Below are 21,059 nucleotides of genomic sequence, written 5' to 3'. Positions count from 1 at the left end.
TTTCCCCTTATATTACAAGTGGCGTCTGAAGCAGCTGTCCAATACTTATGCACTTTAATTCTAGTATTTACTCCTGATTTATTGATTTATTCTTAAGAATACTATATCTCTTTTTAATTAATCAAATATTTTATCGCACCACTCTAATCTAAATTATTAAGTCATGGGCAAATATATAATTATATTACCGAAAAAAAAATTGGATAAAATTTTTTGAGTACTTCACTCGTTAAAATTTGCGATTCGAGTTTTTTCCAAGATCTTAATAGCGCCCCTTTGATCACGAAACGACTCAAATTGATGCAAATAATTACTCTAATGCACAAAAGGGTACGTCTAAATAAATCACAAGAAGCTCAATAGAATCAAAGGAAGATTTAAGCATTCTGGGAGGATTTGATGCAACGAGCGGTTTTTAATTGGCTTCGATAATTATGGGTAAATGTCGGTTGCTTGGATTTTGAATATTGTCTCTTGAAATGCCCTGCAAACATTAGAGAAGTCCCAGTTTCGCCAAGAGTGTTAATTTAAGTGGAATTCGAACATTTTCTGAAGTCATTTATTCGTCTTTGTGCGTCATCTGGATGGCCTCTCTCTGGGAAGTAAATCAAATAACTGGAATGACTTTCTGCTGATATGAAACATATCGCAAATCACTCACTCCATTATCCCTCACTAACCTTATCAGAAGCTCCATCAGTGTAAACATACTATAATTCGTTCACATTTCAACTTTCAGAGTTAACTCAACTGCTTTTAAACTAGTATACGAGCTCCCTATACGATATTCTTGCGTTTTATTTTCACCCATCATCAATTAGAGTCGATGCTTCTTTCCACGGCACATCAGTGAAAAAACTGTCGCCATCAGTGAATGTCCGAGCGGCATCTGCCAACTTTCGCCGAGCATGACTAGAACGCAATAAACGTCAAAGAACTCAACGGCAAGAAAATGGTCGGAGGACGAGGAATACAGAGATCAAGAGTTAGGTAAGGTCTAGATCGGGATGCTCAAGATTGGGACGGGAGAGAAGACGAATGGATGTGAGGCGGGAGGAGGAAGTGGGACTTGCTTAGGATAGGAACACGAGGAAGATGGGGAAGATTTGGGAAGAGAGGGGGGTTTGGGCTGGGAGGAGGCGAGGAAGATTTGATGAAGGGGGAGCAGGAGGAGGATGAAAAACCGGAGAGGGGTGTAGGAGGAGGCCTGGAAGGTAGACACCGCTGGAAAGAGGAGTGGGAGGTGGAAAGTCTGGACTGGGAAGGGGATGGGAGAGCGAAAGATGGCCGGAGATGGAGAGGGGGGGGATGGGAGGGGGGAAGGGGAGGAGGGGGATGGAGAGACTGGGAATTATAACGGAGGGCCCGACGGAGAGAGAATAGGAGTGAGAAAGGGGGAAAAGTGGCGGGGGATGAGGGGGGAGAGGGGGGCGAGGGAAAACACGGGGGCAGAGCGGGGGAGGGTCGCGAAACGTTTATAAAAGGCACCTTGGACTCCCTTTGGCAGTCAGAGCCTATCCGGTCGCGTGGAAGCAGACGGTGAAGTACCTCTCGCAGGGAAAGGTGGGCGGCTGAAAAAGAAAGCAACACGTCGGAGCCGCTTTGTCTCCTCTCTCAAAAGACAGCAGACGACGACGCAGGCGGCGGATAGAAGACCCTTTAGTGTGATCGCAAGGAGGTGACTTCAACGACTCCTAAACGTGCTGTGCAGTTCTTTTTTCGTGATAGGAGAGTGCTGCTGCAGTATACCAATGGACCATGGCCCGTCGGGAGCACAACGTGCCTTGGACTAGATACCCTACCAGGTTCCCTCCGCCCCGGCTTCTCCTCCTCATCTCTTTGCCCCTCATCATCGCCATTCTCCCGTGCCTTACTTCTGCCGATCTCGATAAGAAGACCCCCGTCTACCGCACCTACGAGACGGATGATGCTGTGATCATTGAACGTGAGTAAAACTTTGTAAATGTAAATTAGCAAGAATAATACATCCTTTGGTCCCTACTGAATGCATTCAGTAATCATACATCTTGAATATTTTCCCACACAATATTCACGCAGTTTACGAGTATTTTGATTCGAATGAAGCACTCCTTATTTCGCCCCAATCGCAGCTCGCGCTGCTTGAAGCCCTCGACTGTCAACATTATCATAGTTTTACTGCGTGATTGAAGGGATCCAAAGTTAATGAAAGCATCTTATGAGGAAATATTAAATAAATCGTGAAGCTATTTAGAATACAATATTTTATCGAAGCTTAAATTTTGTTTTCAAATGCTTAATATTGTTTTTTTCTGCAAACGGCGTCTAAGAAAAACCATACAAACAATTACGCGTAAAGCTGGAAAGGTAAAAAGAAAATGCCATCCGAGTTAGGATGTGAATTTATACCCTTCAAGATTTATGGCCATAAGAAGCAGTCCAGTAAGAAGAAGCCATAAAGATGAAAAACTTTGCGAAGGGAAAATTTTGCTATTATTTCTACTTCTGTACACGAATCTTCAGTCACAGTGCGTAGACTAATTTGCTTTTCACGGATCAACATTCTCCCTATTTATATTTCCAACTTTTTTATTTTGGTACCCGATAGTTTGCATCGGCTTCTAACCTGAATACGCATATTAATGCATTAAGGGAGAATTTATGCGGAAAAAGTGTTCATAAGTAGAATGTCAAATTTTAATGCAAGTTTAGTTCATATCAAATTTAATAGATAATTCGTTAGGATTTAACTTTTGTATTTAAATAAGCCAAGAAGTGGTTGTGTTAAGTAATAGCTACGTTTAAGACACCTTTGCTCATCATTAATTGGTCATTAATGTAAGCCCACGCGTAACTAAATTACTATATTTCGTGCAATGATCTATTTGTAATCCGTGAAAGCTACTTGATAATGAATGAGATTCAGCGTTAAGCTGTGGTTTAACGTCAGTGTGATTCACAAACGAAAGGAATTAATAAATGTTGATTTCCTAAGGGCAATTCATTCCGTTCTAATTATATTAACACGAAAGACTGAAATTTACATAATCGCACGGATCGCACTAGAAAGAACTGAATCATCCTAAACCTACCAATCTAACAAAAGATAGAAGCCTGCGTAGAAAGTCATGTGTTTCATCAGTGTAATGGACCGTCGTCCTGGAAGAGAGCAGCATTACGCTTCAGAGTTAACGGTTTATTTGTGTAAAATTGAGCACTTCTATAGTTATTGCCACATTTCTGCACTTGGTGGATCATACGAAGATCATAAGCGGTTCTCTTGACGTCTCTCACTGTTTGAAATCTGCTTGGGAGTTCGCGGGCCTAGTGGCAGTAGCCATCCATGGCCTTGGCACGTCCTGATTTTGGCAGAGGGCTGTATTTCGATACGAATTCCGAGGGCAGCAGAATGTTCAACGCGCAAAATGTGCAGAGAATCACGTATCACCCGATTTCGTTATCCGATCGACATCACGGCCGTTAAAGCGACACGTCTTTTCAAGCTAATATTAGCTATTTTGAAATCCATTAATGCAGACACGAAATTTTATGGAATCAAGACCAGATACTATTTACTACAAGTTAATTTAGGTTTGATTCGATTTATCGATTTTTTGTTCCAATGAAACGTTTATTGCATGCACCTGAGAATTATATTGTAAAATATGTCAGAAAATGTAAGATTTTTTAGAAAAACTGCTATACTCAGCTTTCAACAGATGAAATTACATTTGCAACCCGCTAAATTATTTTTCTGAATGGCAGTGGTATAATTTGTTAGAAGTGAACTGAATACATTAAATCGCTATAAACACGATGTGATTTAGGTTTGGCTACATTCGAAGTGAATTAAAAAAATGGCAACGAATAAAAATATACTTGGCCAAAATGACACGTCTATCCTTAAAAATGTATCGCGTACGCATATTCACGCGCGAATAATAGTCATAAGTTTTCTCAGCCAGAGCCTCTAATCCTTCGATTTGAATCGACTATAAAGCCCTCGATAAGAAAAAATTGCAACTAATTACTCTACAGATATTTCTAATTTTTACGGAGTTCGAACCAAAAGGCCAGAAAACGACATTTTCTATGCCAAATTTACACGGAAGGTGAAATTGCCTTTAAAGACAATGTTAAACTATTAAAAATAATAGTATTACAAGATAAAATCAACAATAGTAGAAAGCAATGTGATTGAATTGGATTTGCTTGAAAAAGAGTACGAATTCATTGTTTTTTTACAAGTAACAGGACATCAATAAAAAACAGGATATTGTCTCAATGCCTCAGCTGTAATTGATGAAATTGGTTCCATAAAGTGATGCATCTAGGCCATCTATTTCAAAAGCACGTGCAGCAGACCAGAGAATAGAAGTACTACTCTACCTCTACTGTGTACCAACAGTTACTCACGGCGTACCCAAGGTCTACAGGCAGGCTTGTATTTGTATTATTGCATAAATGTTTCGGAGAAAAACAATAACACATAATACGATAAAAAATGGCAAATACTTGTTCCCATAGTCATGTATTCTCTCTTCTGAGAACGATTTCGTTTTTTTGAAGGAAAAATAACGCGCTTGAATGCTGCAAGGAGGTCATTAACCGCACTTACGATGCAGGTGACCGTCACAATACAACCATCCTCCTCTATAAAACGAAATCGCTGGGAATTCATCGCGTTTATTGAACACGGCGCCGCAAGACGGACTGGTTTCGAGAAAAAACGTTTTCACCGCGGCTGAAATCACGAGTGCATTCACTTGGGAATGTGAGCAGGTGGTACGTCATCGCCAGTCACCCCCTCCCCCCCCCCCGCGCGGCCACTTACCCCATTCATCGCTTTTTCGGAGACGAGTGCGTTTGCGTCGTGCGATGCTTCCGTTTGATCTGATTAGGAGACCACGCTCAAAGGGAGTAGTAGCCGCCTGAGAGTGCAACGCATGCGCAGTGGGAGCGCACGCTCACTGAATGAGCGGGGAGGGATGGGGGTGCGCGTGTTTACCACAAGCATCACATTTCTCCTGGTGTGATGCATCGGTTGTAACCTTGGTCAAATGTCAATATCCTCGGCGAAGAGGAGCACCCGCGCGGGGCGATGGGGTGGGTGGGTCGGACGGGGAGGTGAGGGTGGAGACGCGCGAAAGATACTGCCACCGTGCCCCTCCCTTGCCGCGCCTGGAAGGAAGGAGATCCACTCCTGCTCGTGCACCACTGCGCGGGTCATTGTCCTCCCTGCTGCTGATGCGATGCGCGTGTATGTATATCTACATATCATATATATATATACATATATATATATATATATATATATATATATATATATATATATATATATATATATATATATATATAACATTTGGACAGAACAATAGGACACAAATAAAATAGATAACACTTAAAAGGGCACTCACATTATAGATTGTTTGAGCTTTCGGCCTTCTCCGAAGCCTCCATCAAGTAAGACTGAAAATTTTCGGAGAGAAGTTAGGAGTCTGGGGAAGGGAAATGGGGAGGTGCAGGGAATTCTGGGAGGGGAATTAAAGATGGCGGTTAAGGGTGGGAATTTTATATATATACATATATATATACATATAATATATTATATGTGTATATATAAATTTACATTATATATACATAGATATAATCTCGTTAAAAAGACATAAAGAGAAAGATATAGATAGATATCCGTCTTTGTTTTGGGGGTAAAATCAATTTAATTTATTTGCTGACTACAGACGAGGTCCTTCCAAAATGGCATAATTATTTTCATGTAATTATATATAATATTTCACTTGATGAATACATTCAACCAAAAATAATTTGTTGGCAATGTTTTGACAGGGATGATTGAATGTGTAAGCGTTTTTAGCAAACATTTCAAAATTCACTCAAGCATTAACATAACACGTACTGAGCGTACAATGCAAATTTACGTTTTTTATTTACACGATACGAACCATAAGTACATTGAGAGAGAGAGACGAGTTCAAGCATTATTTTGTCTATCACACTAGCTCAAGAAGTATTTTTACCCATAATTTGTTGGTCATGATAAACAATATTGGTTTTTTCTTTTCTCAGATATTTTATACCAATAAATCGTTTAACCGAACTGGAAGCGGAATGTAAACATCGTTCTCATTCCGATAATTTTTCTGACTACTTTCAATATTTAAGTCAATTTTACAAACTTTTTCTGAGATAATCGCACTTAAACCGATTCGTAATATTAGAATTAAAGGACTGAATAAACTCGTGAAATTATCTTTATCTATTCAAAACTAGTGAGCAAAATGAGGAATCAACGTTATTTCTTCTCGCCAATGTTTCTCGAAAGCAGTCCGAGGAACCGATGCGCTCATTATAATAATTCGCGGGAAACCCATAGATACCCGGCAAAATCAATAAAAAGAAAGGTTGACTGAGAGGTTTTCCCTTTATCTAATGAAGGTTTGACTCTTCATTTATTTATTCGCGAGTTTGGTTTTGCAAGATTGAGTGTAGTTTAGGAAAGATTTAGTTTCAGAATCCATCCACATCCTTCACTGTTTGCTAACATTACGAAGTAAATTGGCTCCTTTTTTGCATTTTTTTTTACTTTTCCAAGGGCAGGACATTAAGAGAGGCAAGATTTTATCTTGATTAAGAATTAAAATAACCTGCTTGACAATAATAAAGCGCCCATTCGACAAATCTTGGAAGAGAAACAGAAGAACGAGATAATGAGTGTTTTCCGCGAAATGTAGTCTGCTGAAAGGAAGAGATGAAGCGGAGTTGCGAGATAAATGGATTCGCAATGTTACAATGCAGAGGCATTAAAAGGCATATAAAACACAAGTGAAGAGGGGCTAATGCGAAATAAAGCAAAAGCGACCGAGTAGTTCTCCGGAAGACATCCCGAAGTCACCGTAAGACAACCGAGCTGAAACTAGAAATGATTCCCCGCTCTGAATTAATGCGTGTTGCAAAGCTCATTAAGGAAAATAAAACAAATTGGGTATACTACCTTGATCAAAAATTTCCCGGAATTTATTCAGAAAATTAAAAATACAACTTTATTCATCTAAATCTATATTGTCCCCTTCAAAGTAATCCCCATCGACTGCAACACACTTATGCCAGCGCTTGATCCAATCCTCGAAACATTTTTTATATTCGGTTTTCGGTATGTCCATCAGTGCTTCCTGCGATTTTTCCATTACTTCCTCTCGGCTGCTAAAACGCGTTCCCCGTAATGGTTTTTTAACTCGATTGAACAGAAAGAAGTCACAGGGAGCCAAATCAGGCGAATTCGGTGGCTGTTGGATGGTATTTGTTGCATTTTTCGTCAAAAAATTACGAATAATGATAGCACTGTGCGACGGTGCGTTATCATGGTGCAAAATCCACGAGTTTTCTGCCCACATTTCTGGTCTCTTTCGGCGAATTGCTTCACGCAAACGTCTCATAACGCCCAAATAATACTCTTTGTTTACTGTCTGGCCTTCTGGCAAAAATTCATGATGCACTACACCGTTGTAATCCATGAAAACCGTCAGCATTGCCTTCTTTTTTGACTGAAAACGACGTGGTTTTTTTGGTCTCGGCTCATTTGGTGAACGCCATTCACTTGCCTGATGTCTGGATTGCGTGTCGTACTCATAAACCCACGTCTCGTCTCCAGTAATGATCCTTTTGATGAATGTGGGATCGGATTCAGCGTCGCAAATCATGTCTTTTGCGACGTCAACACGGTCTCTTTTTTGCATGAAATTGAGGTCTTTTGGCACCAACTTTGCTGCTACTCGACGGAAACCCAAATCATTAACCACAATGTCTTGGGCGGATCCATAGGCAATGTTCAAGTCCTCCGCTATTTCTCTGATGGTTAATTTGCGGTTATTGACCAACATTTCTTTTACTTTATCAATTTTTTCACCGACTTTCGATGTCGATGGTCTGCCACTGCGTTCATCATCTTCGATTGACTCACGACCACTTCTGAACCGCTCGTGCCACTGGTAAACGACCGTTTTTTTTAGAGAATCGTTGCCGAAACACTTTTCCAACATTTCCAACGTCCGTGCGCCACTAAATCCGTTTTTTACGCAAAATTTAATACAAGTTCGTTGTTGCAAATTTAAATCCATTTCTGAAATTGTAAAAAATCGCCAACACACACAGAGATAGATGTACTCTTGGCTACGTAACTTTTGCAAATGCCAAGTTATGACACTAAGATTTAAAGGGAATATCAACAACAGATGTACCAATTTAACAAAAAAACAGAACTCAAATCGGAACGATGGGAGCGCCACACGGTGGTTATTCCGGGAACTTTTTGATCAAGGTAGTATATTAGAAGGGTCTAATTAGCATGAAATGAAAAGCGAAGCTAAATTTTAAGTCAGGGCTCTAGCGCCATGAAAATGACACAACTCCAAATATCCAATATCTTCGACACTTATTTGAATAGATCTGACGATTTAATATAAAATATGAAAATGCGACCGCCCGTTTTGAACAAATCGCAATTTTATGTTAATCCAACCATATATATTCAACACAACCGTTGGCAATTCATTGTACGCACCTTTGCGATATAAAAGGGAGGCTTTTTTGTAATGTGTTCAGAGGAATGAGTTTAATTTTATCATGCAGGTCTCACTTGGCATGCGCCGTCATTTCCGATCGGCTGGCCATTTATCCTGCTACACTCATTTATACGCCGTGGTAGTTGGGATTGGAGATATGTCACTAGCGTCAAGACATCAGAGAAAAATGATCAGGGTGGAAGATGACAGTCAGAGGTTGGCATCAACATGAATTCAACGGCGAAGGAAAGAGAAGAAAACTGAGGGTCGAGAATATGAATGCACCCTGCCGTCTATGAATTCATTTGATGTAGGCAGGCATCCTTTGTAGTTCAGTTAAATTGCTCTTAGGTTTATATACCTAATTTAAACCTCTTCCAGACGCTCAAAAATACCACATATCTGTTTAAAATACACCAAAACTGATTTGATTGGTTCTAAAATGCAAATATCAATAATGTTTTGTTAATGTCAGATCAAAAACTCAGTATAATTGGGTAACAGCAGAGCGGAGATTCGCAATTGCTGTGTTTAAATGAATTTATTTTATTCGCAGATACTTTAGACTGATTGCAATAGGTAGTGATAACATGATTGACAACTAAAATAAGTGACTTCAGTCGATATTATTCGACTACTTTTCTGCATTTGACCTAAAAAAAATCGACAGCAAGCCCGTTCACATGGCAGACAGCTGTTTACTGTTTGATTTTACATCTGCGAAAATGAAGTACATTATAATTTGATAGAACAAGGAAAATGCGAATGAAATCATTTCACAAAATGCTTTCTACGTATTTTAGAAGAAAACGGCATCACTCTGAACCCTTTTTTGAGGGTGACTCAGCAAATCCCCCTTATCATATATAAAAGGCCATGCATTCAAATGGACTTCTTGATGGCATCAGGCCGAGCCAAGTCCATTGCTACGAGGCAAACACGCAGTATCTTACCTGGCGGTATCGATGGACGGGGTTAAAAGAAGTTATTGCTTGACAAATAGCAAAGAGCTGCAATGAATTTGATGACCTCAAAGGTCTACACACTCGTGAAAGAGAGTTCGTGGGTGATGTCTATTATTTATGACCCTGATAAACAGCTCCATAAAAATGGCAAGGGTAGCACACAGATCATTAGCTGAATTAAGCCATCTACTTGGACAGAGGCATTATCAATTCATGATTACACTTATTAATTCAACTTACTGCGATAATAGCTGCCAACAAATAGCACCTTGGTGCAGGTTTATTAGAACTAGAGTGTTAATCGACAACTTGGCGCTCAGGCCTTATGAAATTCATGCGAAAGAAGACAACATAAAACACCGAACAACCCAGAGATACGTATACAAAATCTGAGTATTTTTCGCCGCCGCCGCCTTACTTCGTGTTGAGGCTTAATTTCGGACTGAATGACGAGAAATATTAAATGTTAAGTTTTAAATGAATTCACGAGACAAGCGAGCATCTCAAGAAGTTCGGCTAAGAGGAAAAATCTTACATTAGCTTTTGCAGAGCCAATTTAAATCGATATATAAGGTTTTATGGGATGAGGCTTAGAAATGTAATGGGGTTTAGAAATGTTTCCATCCAAAACTTACCTTAAACAGTGAATTACCAAATAATAACAATCTAAGGTAAGAGCGCAATTAAAAAGAAGATTGATTCGAAATAATTTAAACTTTCAGACTTCCTTTCTATCCTGCGTGCGATCGCCAAAAATTGACAAAACTTAAGATATTTATTAAGATATCTACTATATCTCATATATTATCGAGATATCAGCAATGGTACTAAAACAAAACTCGAAAAGCATAATAAAATATAAGCTTAATATTTTACAGCTACCAGCATTGATGAGCAGTGAAAATAGCATGCCATGGAGTATTACAAACACCATAGTAATTCATGGCTAGAACGATAATTAAAGGCAACTAACATCGATTAATCCTACGGCTTAACGTCTCAACATTCAAAACAAACTGTAACTTAAAAAATTCCTAGAATTACATTTCCCCATGAATAACGAACGCTTCCACCTTCAAAACTACTCAGAGCACACAATACATCAAAAATCAAAACCTTTTAATAAGTCTATGGAACACAAACGATATCTGAGATTAATACAGTATTGCGACGAGAAATATAGAGCAAACGCGAAAGGGAATGAACAAATCCGCGTAAATACAAATTGACTTTCAATTTTTCTGTCCACCAAGTCTCTCCATGAGTCCAAAGTTCCTGCAGTGAAGCGATATTTGATGTCACAAAATTTGTGTCACCCTAAAAATATTACTTCGACAATAAAATGTCTACTGTTAATGTCTCCACATGACAATCTGTATTGAAAATTATGGCAGGAAAAAGAATTATTCGCTATGGCATATAACCACCATTCTATCTACAAAAATAATATCCCAGACGTGAATTTCTTGCTGAGTGTTGTCATCACTTCTGTAATTCGCCAGCGCGACAGTATCAAAGTCGCGCGCTCACACAAACGTATGACAATGACAAACAAAAATCGTTTGCCAGGATTGAAATACACGATAAATATTTATACGCTATCACACTGTTTCTAAGAATTTCCATTTATTTTAAAACTTTACCGGGCACCGTAAATTCCGAATCTTTCCTCACCGCGATCGAGTCGAAGAGCGAAGCCAGGAAGCTCCTTCAGAAAAAAGCCTCGCTTTTTCGGGCGTCACGTAGAGCGATGGATGACGCGTTTGCTGGAGGGCACGGCGGATCGTTAGACAGATAAAAAATAAATGATAAAAAGAGACCCGTGGACGGACAGCACGCGAGGCATATAATGTATGCCGAGGAGTGGGACGTGTGTAAAATGGGGAGGAGGGCGGGCGGGCGGGCGGGGAGGCGATGCTCTTCCGAGGCGAAGGACACCGGGGAGGCGTGATGGATCGCGCGAGTGGCCTCCTTAAAGGGAGGAATGGAGAGTCACCGACACCGGGCGCGCCGGCGCGGCGACCAATCAATCCCTCGGGGAGGGAGAGAGGTTGTCAACGGGCGAAATCAGGGTCTTCGCGGGTGGATTAGCGAGGAGATGAAGCAGGGTGTGTTTTTCGATTCGGGGACGAATTCGTAGCCAGGGATCGGTCGAAGGGTGGTGAAGTTGAATTTTTTATTTTATGCCCAGCTTAAAGGTGTCAAGGCACATCGCAAACACCGGTATTTGGCCAAAACTCAAGGGCTTCATCACGAGAGGATGCGCATTACATACCCAAGGTTTGACTCTTTTTCAGGTTATTTTACATTTATTTTTATTTTCTCCGGACTAGCATTACAAATAAAAGACGTTCAAGTGCAACAACCCCCGTGATACTCGAAAAATCTGTGAGACCCATTTTCTGCTTTTTTACAATGTCTCGACGTTAAACAGTATCCTGTTTATGTATTAAATATACCAATGCCAGATAAAGAATAGGTATCGCAGAATCCCCAGAAGATAGGCACGAATGCATCCCCCGAATGAATATTCCAGTCCAGGGACGATTCATTCGGGGGTGAAGGATTAGCATACTGCTTGTTTTACACCAGTTAATCAGTTATTATCATAATTAAATTTTGCAATTTAAATTAATTTTTAGTCCCCCCCGAAATTAAAACTAAATCGAATTCTTCTGGAAGTTGCTTTTAAACATTTATCTGGGACTTCTAACTTCCTCTGGCTTGGGCACTGTCATAGCTCCAGTTTGCTGCCTTTACGATAAGAGCTAATAGTAGATAGAGGTCTTTACTTGGGCGAAATCGAGACCAAATAGTTGCTTCTTTCATTTAACCCATCATCACATACATATTAAAATAGCGATAAAATGTATAAGTATCTGCGTACACAAAACAAATACACGCGTGCATAAACTTAAATACATACAGACAGACAGGCATACATTACGCACAGATATGCACATTTAAATATATATATATATATATATATGTGTGTGTGTGTGTGTGTGTGTGTATATAAATATATATATACTCATATATACAGAAACAGATGTAAGGAAAAGGGATAGGAACACACATAAAGGACGAACACAATAGAGGTGGGGAAGGCGGAATCGAACGGATCACAAGAGTAAAAATATTTCCTCGACCGGGAATCGAACACCGGATCTTTCCACTTGCCGGGCGGATGCTCTTAACCACTTGAGCTATCGAGGAAACGTATTTTACCCTGAGATCCGTGGATATATATATATTTGTTTTGTTAGGAGTCACAAAATGTTTTATTTAGTAGGTGTGTCCATCCAAAAACCCACCTTAACCGGTAGATTACCTAATAAATAAATAAATAAATATATATATATATATATATATATATGGACGGCACAATAGAACACAAATAAAATACTAACACTTAAAAGGACACTCACATTGTAAATTGTTTAAGCTTTCCGCCTTATATATATATATATATATATATATATATATATATATATATATATATATATACACACACACATATATACATGCATTATTAAATTAAAATGCAACTAAACATACTAAAATTAAATAACAGTGAAGAAAGAAAACAATAAAATAGGAAATACAGTCCTAGACTAATATTTATTTACCGATTTGTATTTCCGGGAAAGGAGGGGAGGGATGGAGGGGAAATGAGAGTGTAATTCAGATGTGCAGTCATGGGCTGCAGTTGACTCAGCCAAGAGCGTGAATTCGCGAGAACTACATGCTGGGTGCCCATCATAGTAATGAGCTGAATGTTCTAGAGTGTTATAGTGCCAAAAGCTATAGATTTATTTCAATAGTTTCTTTTAGATTCTGTTTCTCTGTAAATTTTAATACAGTTATTTTAGCTCATGATGGATTTTTCCGTATCGATGCGCAATGCAATTGTCAGGGAGACTTCGAAGGCTAAACTACATTCTACAAACTACATATATATATATATATATATATAACTAATTTCAATTTACAATCAATATGGCTAATTGAAGATCGTCAATGAATCAAGCGGCATAAAATCAAATAGATGACAGCTGGTACTCACCGTCGAGGGAAGCAATTAGATGAAACCATGGCGATGGATATATTGTTGTATGATTTAAAAGATAGATCCACACGAGTAATACAAGAAAAAAGGTACTTACTCGTACTCACTGTGAAAACTAAAAAGCAAAAACCAATTTAAAAGATATTCTTCTGCGTAAGGGAAAAACTCTGACATTTTCAATAAATATTTCCACGCCGCCTTTCTATTATTATTGGTCATTATTGGCCACTACGAATAGTTTTAACGCCCAAAGGCATTCTCCAGTGCACTGGATTCGAATGACTCTCTTCCCTCCAGGCTTTGCGACCGATTTTCTTTCGACACGTGGCGAAGATAAACCATTTTCAGCTCCAGTCCCTCCGTCCGGAGAACCGAATAAATCCTCTCCCCTGATTGGTGGAACGGCCTTCGGACCGCACCGCGCGCATACGTGAAAACGTGCCATAACGCCGTGGAGTGAGGCCGCCGCGTGATATCCGTGACGGATTCTCCCTCAATCTCCCGCGCGGCAGACGCATCGATAGCGGCGACAGTCTCTCCCAAGCCCTCGCCTTGAATTCCCGATGGAGGCTAACAGCGCCCCCCATTCGAGAAAGAGCGACACACGCCGCAACGCCTCTTTTTTGTTTCCACTCGATTAGTTATTCCTGCGGCAGCCCCAGGAATGAGGGGAACAGATACGGGGGGGGAGGAGGAGGAGTCGTCTGTGTTGAATTGGACGCCTCTCTCCCCGTCGTTGGAAAGAGATGGAGAATCAATCCCCTTCTTACAAACAATCTTGAGGGAGGAAAGTGCGCTCTTTGATAAGCACCTAAATATGTGTAAAACGCAACGAACGATCAATCAAATCACCCACCAGTTCAGTCCGATAAAAATATTAAATTGACTTGGATACCAGGATTCGATGAATTGGTCAAGTAATTAGTGTATGCAGGCATGCATGCTAACGAGAGTTGTATATGAGTATATAGTTGCTCACCCGTATTCAAGTATGTGTACGAAGTAATAATTCTGAATGCATGGGCTGGCACCCTAACGCCCGGCACCCCCCTGCAGCACTATATTGCGGAGTACTCTGTGGATCAACCGGATGATATTCGGTCTTCCACGGTCATAAAAGGGTCTCCGGAAGACCATAGCAAAATATAATAGTCTCACCTGAAATACTAATTATGCATGTCCACCAAAGTTAGTTAGTATTTTTACTTAAAGTATGATTGTACATGGAGAACCTAAACACAACTACGATGGCGATTAGTCCATACTCCGCTCCCGAAAGATTGCAGAAATTATTGCAGTTTTAGCTTGAAAAAGGAGTGGGATGTGAACTTCTAAGTTAATTGGATGGCTTACGACAGATCTCGTGGTAAAGCCCACATAACAAAATTTGCTTCGGAGCAAAAACAGATCTTTTGCGGAGGCGGGATTTGAGCCAGCAACTGCTAGTTACCATAGTCGCATATGCTCTTTGCCTGATTTGAGCCCGAGACCTTAGGATTGGCATTTGAATCCGCTTGCCTTGCTTGCCACCTATAAAACCTATTAGCTGCTAAAAAAACGAAAATTTGAAGAAAAATATTATTATTATTATAAGGTATTCAACCGGTTAAGGTAGGTTTTTAGATGGACACAACTACCAAACCAATAATTTGTGATTCGTAACAAAACAAAACACAACCCAGCATCCTACTCCACATCAGGTCCCTCTTCATCTCTGAGTACTTTCTTCTTCCCTTCATCCCGTCCAACATCCCTATCCTGTTCCTTCCATTTCCTCGTTCACCTAACATTCTCCCCTCTATTACTGTCCTCAACAAACCACTACCGATCAATACGCCCCTCATCCATTTTACCTGCCTCAATAGGATTTCTCCCAACAAACCCCTCTCTTCGCTCACCATACGAAGTACTTCCTCGTTTGTTTTCTTCTCTGTTCATTTCACCTTCTCCATTCTTCTCCAAACCCACATTTCAAAAGCCTCCAGTATACGTTTATCCTCCTGTTTCAGTGACCACGTTTCCGCGCCGTACATAGCCACGCTCCATATCAAAGTTTTTACGAGTCTTTTCTTAATATATTTACTCAACGTCCCTGTCATCAACTCCTCCTCCTTGTGAAAGCCTCTTTGCCTAGCGCAATTCTTCTCCTTATGTCCCTACTACTTTGACCGTTTTGGTCCAAAACACTTCTGAGATACGTAAACTGTTCAACCTGATCTAGTTTTTGCCCTCCTATTTTAATGTTAAGCTTGTCCTTTTTCTTTCTAGAAAATCGTAGCACCTTTGTTTTATTAATATTGATTCTCATCCCATACCTGTAGCACTGAATTTCCAATTCACTCAGCAATGCTTGCAGCCCCTTGGCTGACTGACAAACTGAAGCTTGGTCATCAGCAAACCTAACTGATTTTACGAATTCCCCGCCCACTTTCATTCCTACCTCCAGTTCTTCCCATGCCTCTTTTATCATTTCCTCTACATATAGATTGAACAGCAACGGTGATAATGGGCTACCCTACCTTACACCTCTTCCTAACACTGCCCATCCGGACTCCCCGTTCTCCACTCGCATCTGAGCGACTAGTTGACCCTACCAGGAGCAATAATTATTACTCCCACCAGCACATCTCTAGGGGTCATCGGAACGGCCAAACCCTTCCGCCACGTCTAGGTTTTAGTCCATGAGAGGATGAGGAATAATATCTATTGTCATTGAATAAGATTCTACGGTTGAAGGATGCCTAGGGCAACGCCCTTTGTGCACCTTCCAAGGAATGCTTAGCTGAAGAAGATAGAAAATATGTACTTTTCCCGGTTCAAGGCTCTACCACCAAGTTAAGCCGATGGCTGAACTTGAATCTCTGGTCTTCCAGCTACTTATTTGCGTCCTCGATAACGGTAAAATACACGAAAACATGTGAAAGGCGGTCGAGTTTGAAGGTTAGGTGATTAAGTAATTTAGCCAATTGGTTTCCGAAAGATTCCGTCATGCCCGTTTTTCACCTCCAATCACGAAGACCTCGGTCCTTTTTTTCCACGATTTCCAATTTCGTAACTCCATCAGTTTGTGGTCGTAGAGGCAATAAACTCAAGAGCGCGTTTTGAACTTTCAAGTTCAAATCTCTTTCCTCACTCCACAGTACGGCAAGCCATGTTGTCATTAATCGATCAAGGCTACCAAAGATATTATTCCAACGATCTCTCAAAAGGAAACGCAATTGAAGATATTTTCCTCCCTGAACGCCATTAATAAAGTAATCGACATTCTCTGCGAAAAAAAAACAATTTCCCTAATGAGTTGAGCGAGGGGAGGTGAAGGAGGGCGATGCTTTCTAAAAGAATTCCCTCGGTGCATCGTTGTGCCCGCAATAAATAAAGTGTTTGCAAACAAACATCCCGGGAGTGACCTCAAACGCCTGGTTTAGTGGCGCAAAACGGAGAGACATCGACCGCCTTTTATTTGCGCAAATCCCACTGCAATACGGCTTTTGGATTTTTTCTCGTTCATTGGAATCTCGTCGCGTTAAACCATGGAGCGAGTTCTAACTGGAGACGGGGAGAGATGCTGGGATGGGAGGAGAGACGCACGCACGGGGGAGGCAATGACCTTGAAAGGGGAAAGACGGAGGAGGGAGGGAGGCGAAGAATGGCAAGGGGGTGGATGTCGATGAATGTGTTTTAGAAAGGAAGGGATGGCGAGCAGAGATTAGGACGGGACTGCCGTTGCTCCCGCGATGCAAAATGTTTAGCTATTCACATGGCTCTAATTTTATACGCACTTTCCTATTCGCAGCTCATGCATTAGTTTTGACGCGGTCTGATTCTGATGAAATAAGCCACTTTGTTTTTGCACATAGGATTTTTTGCGGACAAGCAAAGGGTCTCCTTTCATCATGAAGGATTTCCACCACGTTACGCCTGAAACTGTGTCATTTTTTAAGTGCGATCTAATTCCTACAGCCAAGGACGCATTTCAGCCAGGAACGTACATCATCGTCGGTATTTTATTTTAGAGGGTTGTTGTCTTCACGTAATACGCGTCACGCAATTTATATGGCTCAAAGTTAATGCCGATTAGAAATTTACAATTTTGAAACATCATCCGTCGGCGTAGAGAAATAGTAGGGGATAAATTGCTTCAAATTTTTCGATACGCTGTCCTTTCTTCCAGTCAGTCTGAAGAAGAATAAAGTGTAAAGAAATTGAATATCATTGGAATAAAACATTATCAGCAATTGGCAATTAAGCTGTATTATTTAATTAGATCACATACATTCGCCGCTCACTTGTTCATTGTAGTAAACTATTCCCACGATCAGTTGCCCAATACTAATGCCCACCGACCTCGGTGGCCCCTCTCGGATTTAACACCTCAGATGCATTTTTGAGACATGTAAAATAAAAAAAGATGAGATGAAAAGGTTAATCGCATCAACCATATGGAACAGCAACAACAGTAAGACAGCACGGAGTATTGGGCATTGTGCAATCTAATGTTTATAGAAGGTGATGGAGCGATTCCGGATTGCAAAGCTAATCATTAAAATTGTCGTCGATTAGCGCTCCATGATATGCAAAAATAAAGTTGATAAGGCAGAGAACTGTGGAAATAATGAATTAAGGTATATTATGAAAAAGCATTAAAGGGATGAGTACCCGGTGACCTCCATCCTTACATATTGAAGCAACCTTCGGGCCGATTACTGCCATTTACAGCATTGGTGAAGGTTTCGAGCAGCTAAGACTTCCGAAATTTAAACGAAAAGTTCGCATTGGAGCTATTGCCATGCAGGCATTGCTATTTAATTGGGAAATGGAGTTACCCTACAACAAAAGAGCATCGTCACTGGGCATCGCCTGCTGTTCCGGAGGAGACTGAGAATAAGGAGGGCGTCTAAATATTTCTCCAATACATACATCGTAATGGGGAAACTGCTTAGACGCTGGCACACTTAAAATGCCTTGTTTGCAAATTGTGACTCTGAAGGAATGGACGTTTTGGACGAAGGTTGACATGCACTCTTTTCAAATTGACGTATTTACATTCGTTGGTCCGCAATAAATGAGAAATATTAAGTCATGAAAGCTAGTATTCACCACTTACTGATGACCATGAACATCACTGGAAGGGAAAACAGCGTCCCATCTTGACAATTTATTGTCAGCTCTGACATTTTCTTTCACAGAGTCGTGGAAGATTTGTGAATTTTTCTCACATTTTTAAGACCTCAATACTTTTATTAAGATGAGCTGACTTGGTAAACGATAGCACAGGAAGACAGATGGGGCGCACACAATGAGATACCAACCACCCCAAACTCCACGTGCACAGGATGGTTTTATGGCGTCCGTAGAGAGGGAGCTGAGAACCCTGTAGTTCCATTTAAGACCCCATAGGAATTTTCTTCGCCAGTTAAGCAGCTGGTCCCAGGACGGCGTCACAGAGGCGGACACTACGGCCCTCGCGGTTATAAAGACTACATTGAGACGGCCCCTAGACCAGCTACCCCTCCAAGGAAACGATTTAAAAAATGGCTGATATTATAGCCGATCAAGATGCATTGTCAGAATTGTAAAAAACCCAAAGGAAGGGCTCCAGAGACCAGCTCGTTTAGTAAAAAACTTGAGTTAATACGAGGTTAACAAAGCTCGAAAAGACGAAGCAGAGTGTTGTCAACGGCCCATTAATATTTAATGAGGAAAATTAAATTGGGAGGAAAATTCCCAGTAATTTTAAATTAAATGAACTGTAAATTTCATACAATTAGCTGGCAAAGGAAATGCTGCCAGTATATGGGATCTTCAAGAGATAAATTGGATTTCGGAATTTGATCGAGTTCAGTGGAAGGGGGCTAGATTTGTTATAAATTGTTATGACCAACGCAGAAGCGTAACTACTTTGCTAGAAAATTTAGGCTGGGATTCCCTTACACAGCGGCGTATACAATGTAGATTAAACTTATTAAAAATATTTAAAGATGGGTCCTTTTCCGATGACATCAAGAACATAACACGAACGCCAACGTATTACTGGTGGGGGGATCACAAATATTAGGTTGGAGAGATTGACCGCAAGACTGACAGGTTTAAAATGTCATTTTTTCCAAGAACAATAAGAGACAGGAATTCTTGTAATCTAAATCCCCCAGGAGCCGGCTCGACATAATAAGTATTAACCTACAAGGTAGCGACTTTTGCAGGTTCCCCTTACCTTTCCCCATCCATTTGAAAAACCCTAACCCCCTCATCCCTTACCCTTTCCTCCTGGTGCTGCATCCCCTGCCACACACCTTTCTGGTGGCTCGTAGGGTATTGATGTAGATGTAGAAATGTGGAAACGCGGAATGCTATTCCTTCAGATGATACAAAGCCAATGGATATGGAATAAAATAACTCAAACATTTTTAGTGCCCTCGGCCTACAGCTTTCTCGGGTCAATATTGAAAAAATGATTCACTGTCAACAAAACAGGCGAGTAAATCGTATGCACTTGCCAATCGGAATGAAAACATGGCAAGTGTGGGGATGAAAGTTAAAAGGATACCGTGCGGGGACCTCCACTCTGAGAAATGCGGGAAGCAGACAAAAGAAAGAGGAGAGAAAGTTGGGAAAAACGAACTCGGGAAAGCACTCGTCGCCCCGTCCCCTCGTCCCCCACCCGTCGCCCTTCGCCCGCGCCTCTTCTTACCTAACGGGATCTAATCGTCCATCGACGTCCCTTCGATCACGCGCGTGAAAAAAATAAAAGAAGCGAAGCCTGCGAGGGCAATGCATGGAATGGAACCTACCTCACGTACTAGGGAGTCGTCGCCGCAGATGACGACGTGCATCTCCCTTCATCCCCCAATCCACGGAGAGGGCGATGAAGATCGAGGGCGCAAGGAATAACCCCTCCCCTCTCCCAGAGCTCTCGATTCCCGTCCCGCAGAGTGTGAGGAGGGGTGCGCAACGCAAGACCCCAGTCTTCCCGGCGGCGACACCCGAGGTTTACGGAGGCACGCTCCGGAAGAATAAAGCAAAGCGCAGTTGGTGCCTTAGTAGCAAGTTGGAAGTTGGAGGTAAACCCATTAGACTCCCTTATACTTGAGCCCAACATTTGCCACCTCATACCTCCGTGGGTTTAATGGCACACTTTTGAGATATTCAGCTCCACCAGTAGCTATGGCCTTACGCTGGAAGTAGTGCAAAGTCGAATCCACCAAGTAGTCGAACACTGGAGGCAAATCCTTAGGTACTTACAATGAATACCAGCAAAAGTGCGATTTTACGAGGATATTCATTTATGGTCGAAGTTTTAGTCTACAATCAGCCGTTTCTTCAGGAAACCGAGATTGAAATATCGAATTGGTCAAAAAACCACATCAATTGGCCAATTTCGTACGTGATTAGTATGGTTTAAATTCGACATAGTGTAAAATGCCCATTCACGTTCCGCAAAGAATGTTGCCACGTGTCTCAGCCATTGTT

The 21,059-nt window shown here is 41.0% G+C and overlaps 1 protein-coding gene and 1 non-coding gene across 2 annotated transcripts in view; one reads left to right on the top strand and one right to left on the bottom strand.

The window, feature by feature from the left end:
- Positions 1-1,531: 1,531 nt before the first annotated feature.
- LOC139699363 (serine proteinase stubble-like) overlaps positions 1,532-21,059 on the top strand; it is a 74,841-nt gene continuing 55,313 nt past the window's right edge. The window contains exon 1 of the mRNA XM_071598179.1: positions 1,532-1,945. Within this exon, the coding sequence (XP_071454280.1) occupies positions 1,759-1,945 (187 nt within the window). The 5' untranslated portion in view covers positions 1,532-1,758. The remainder of the gene's footprint in view (positions 1,946-21,059) is intronic.
- On the bottom strand, positions 12,664-12,739 carry TRNAA-GGC (transfer RNA alanine (anticodon GGC)). The gene has a single exon. It is a non-coding gene; the product is annotated as a tRNA-Ala (tRNA).

This window comes from Hetaerina americana, unplaced genomic scaffold (assembly GCF_022747635.1).
Source record: "Hetaerina americana unplaced genomic scaffold, ioHetAmer1.1.p SCAF_10, whole genome shotgun sequence".
Lineage (NCBI taxonomy): Eukaryota > Metazoa > Arthropoda > Insecta > Odonata > Calopterygidae > Hetaerina > Hetaerina americana.
The sequence above is the reverse complement of the archived record's forward strand: the minus strand, read 5'-3'. Positions and strand labels throughout refer to the sequence as shown.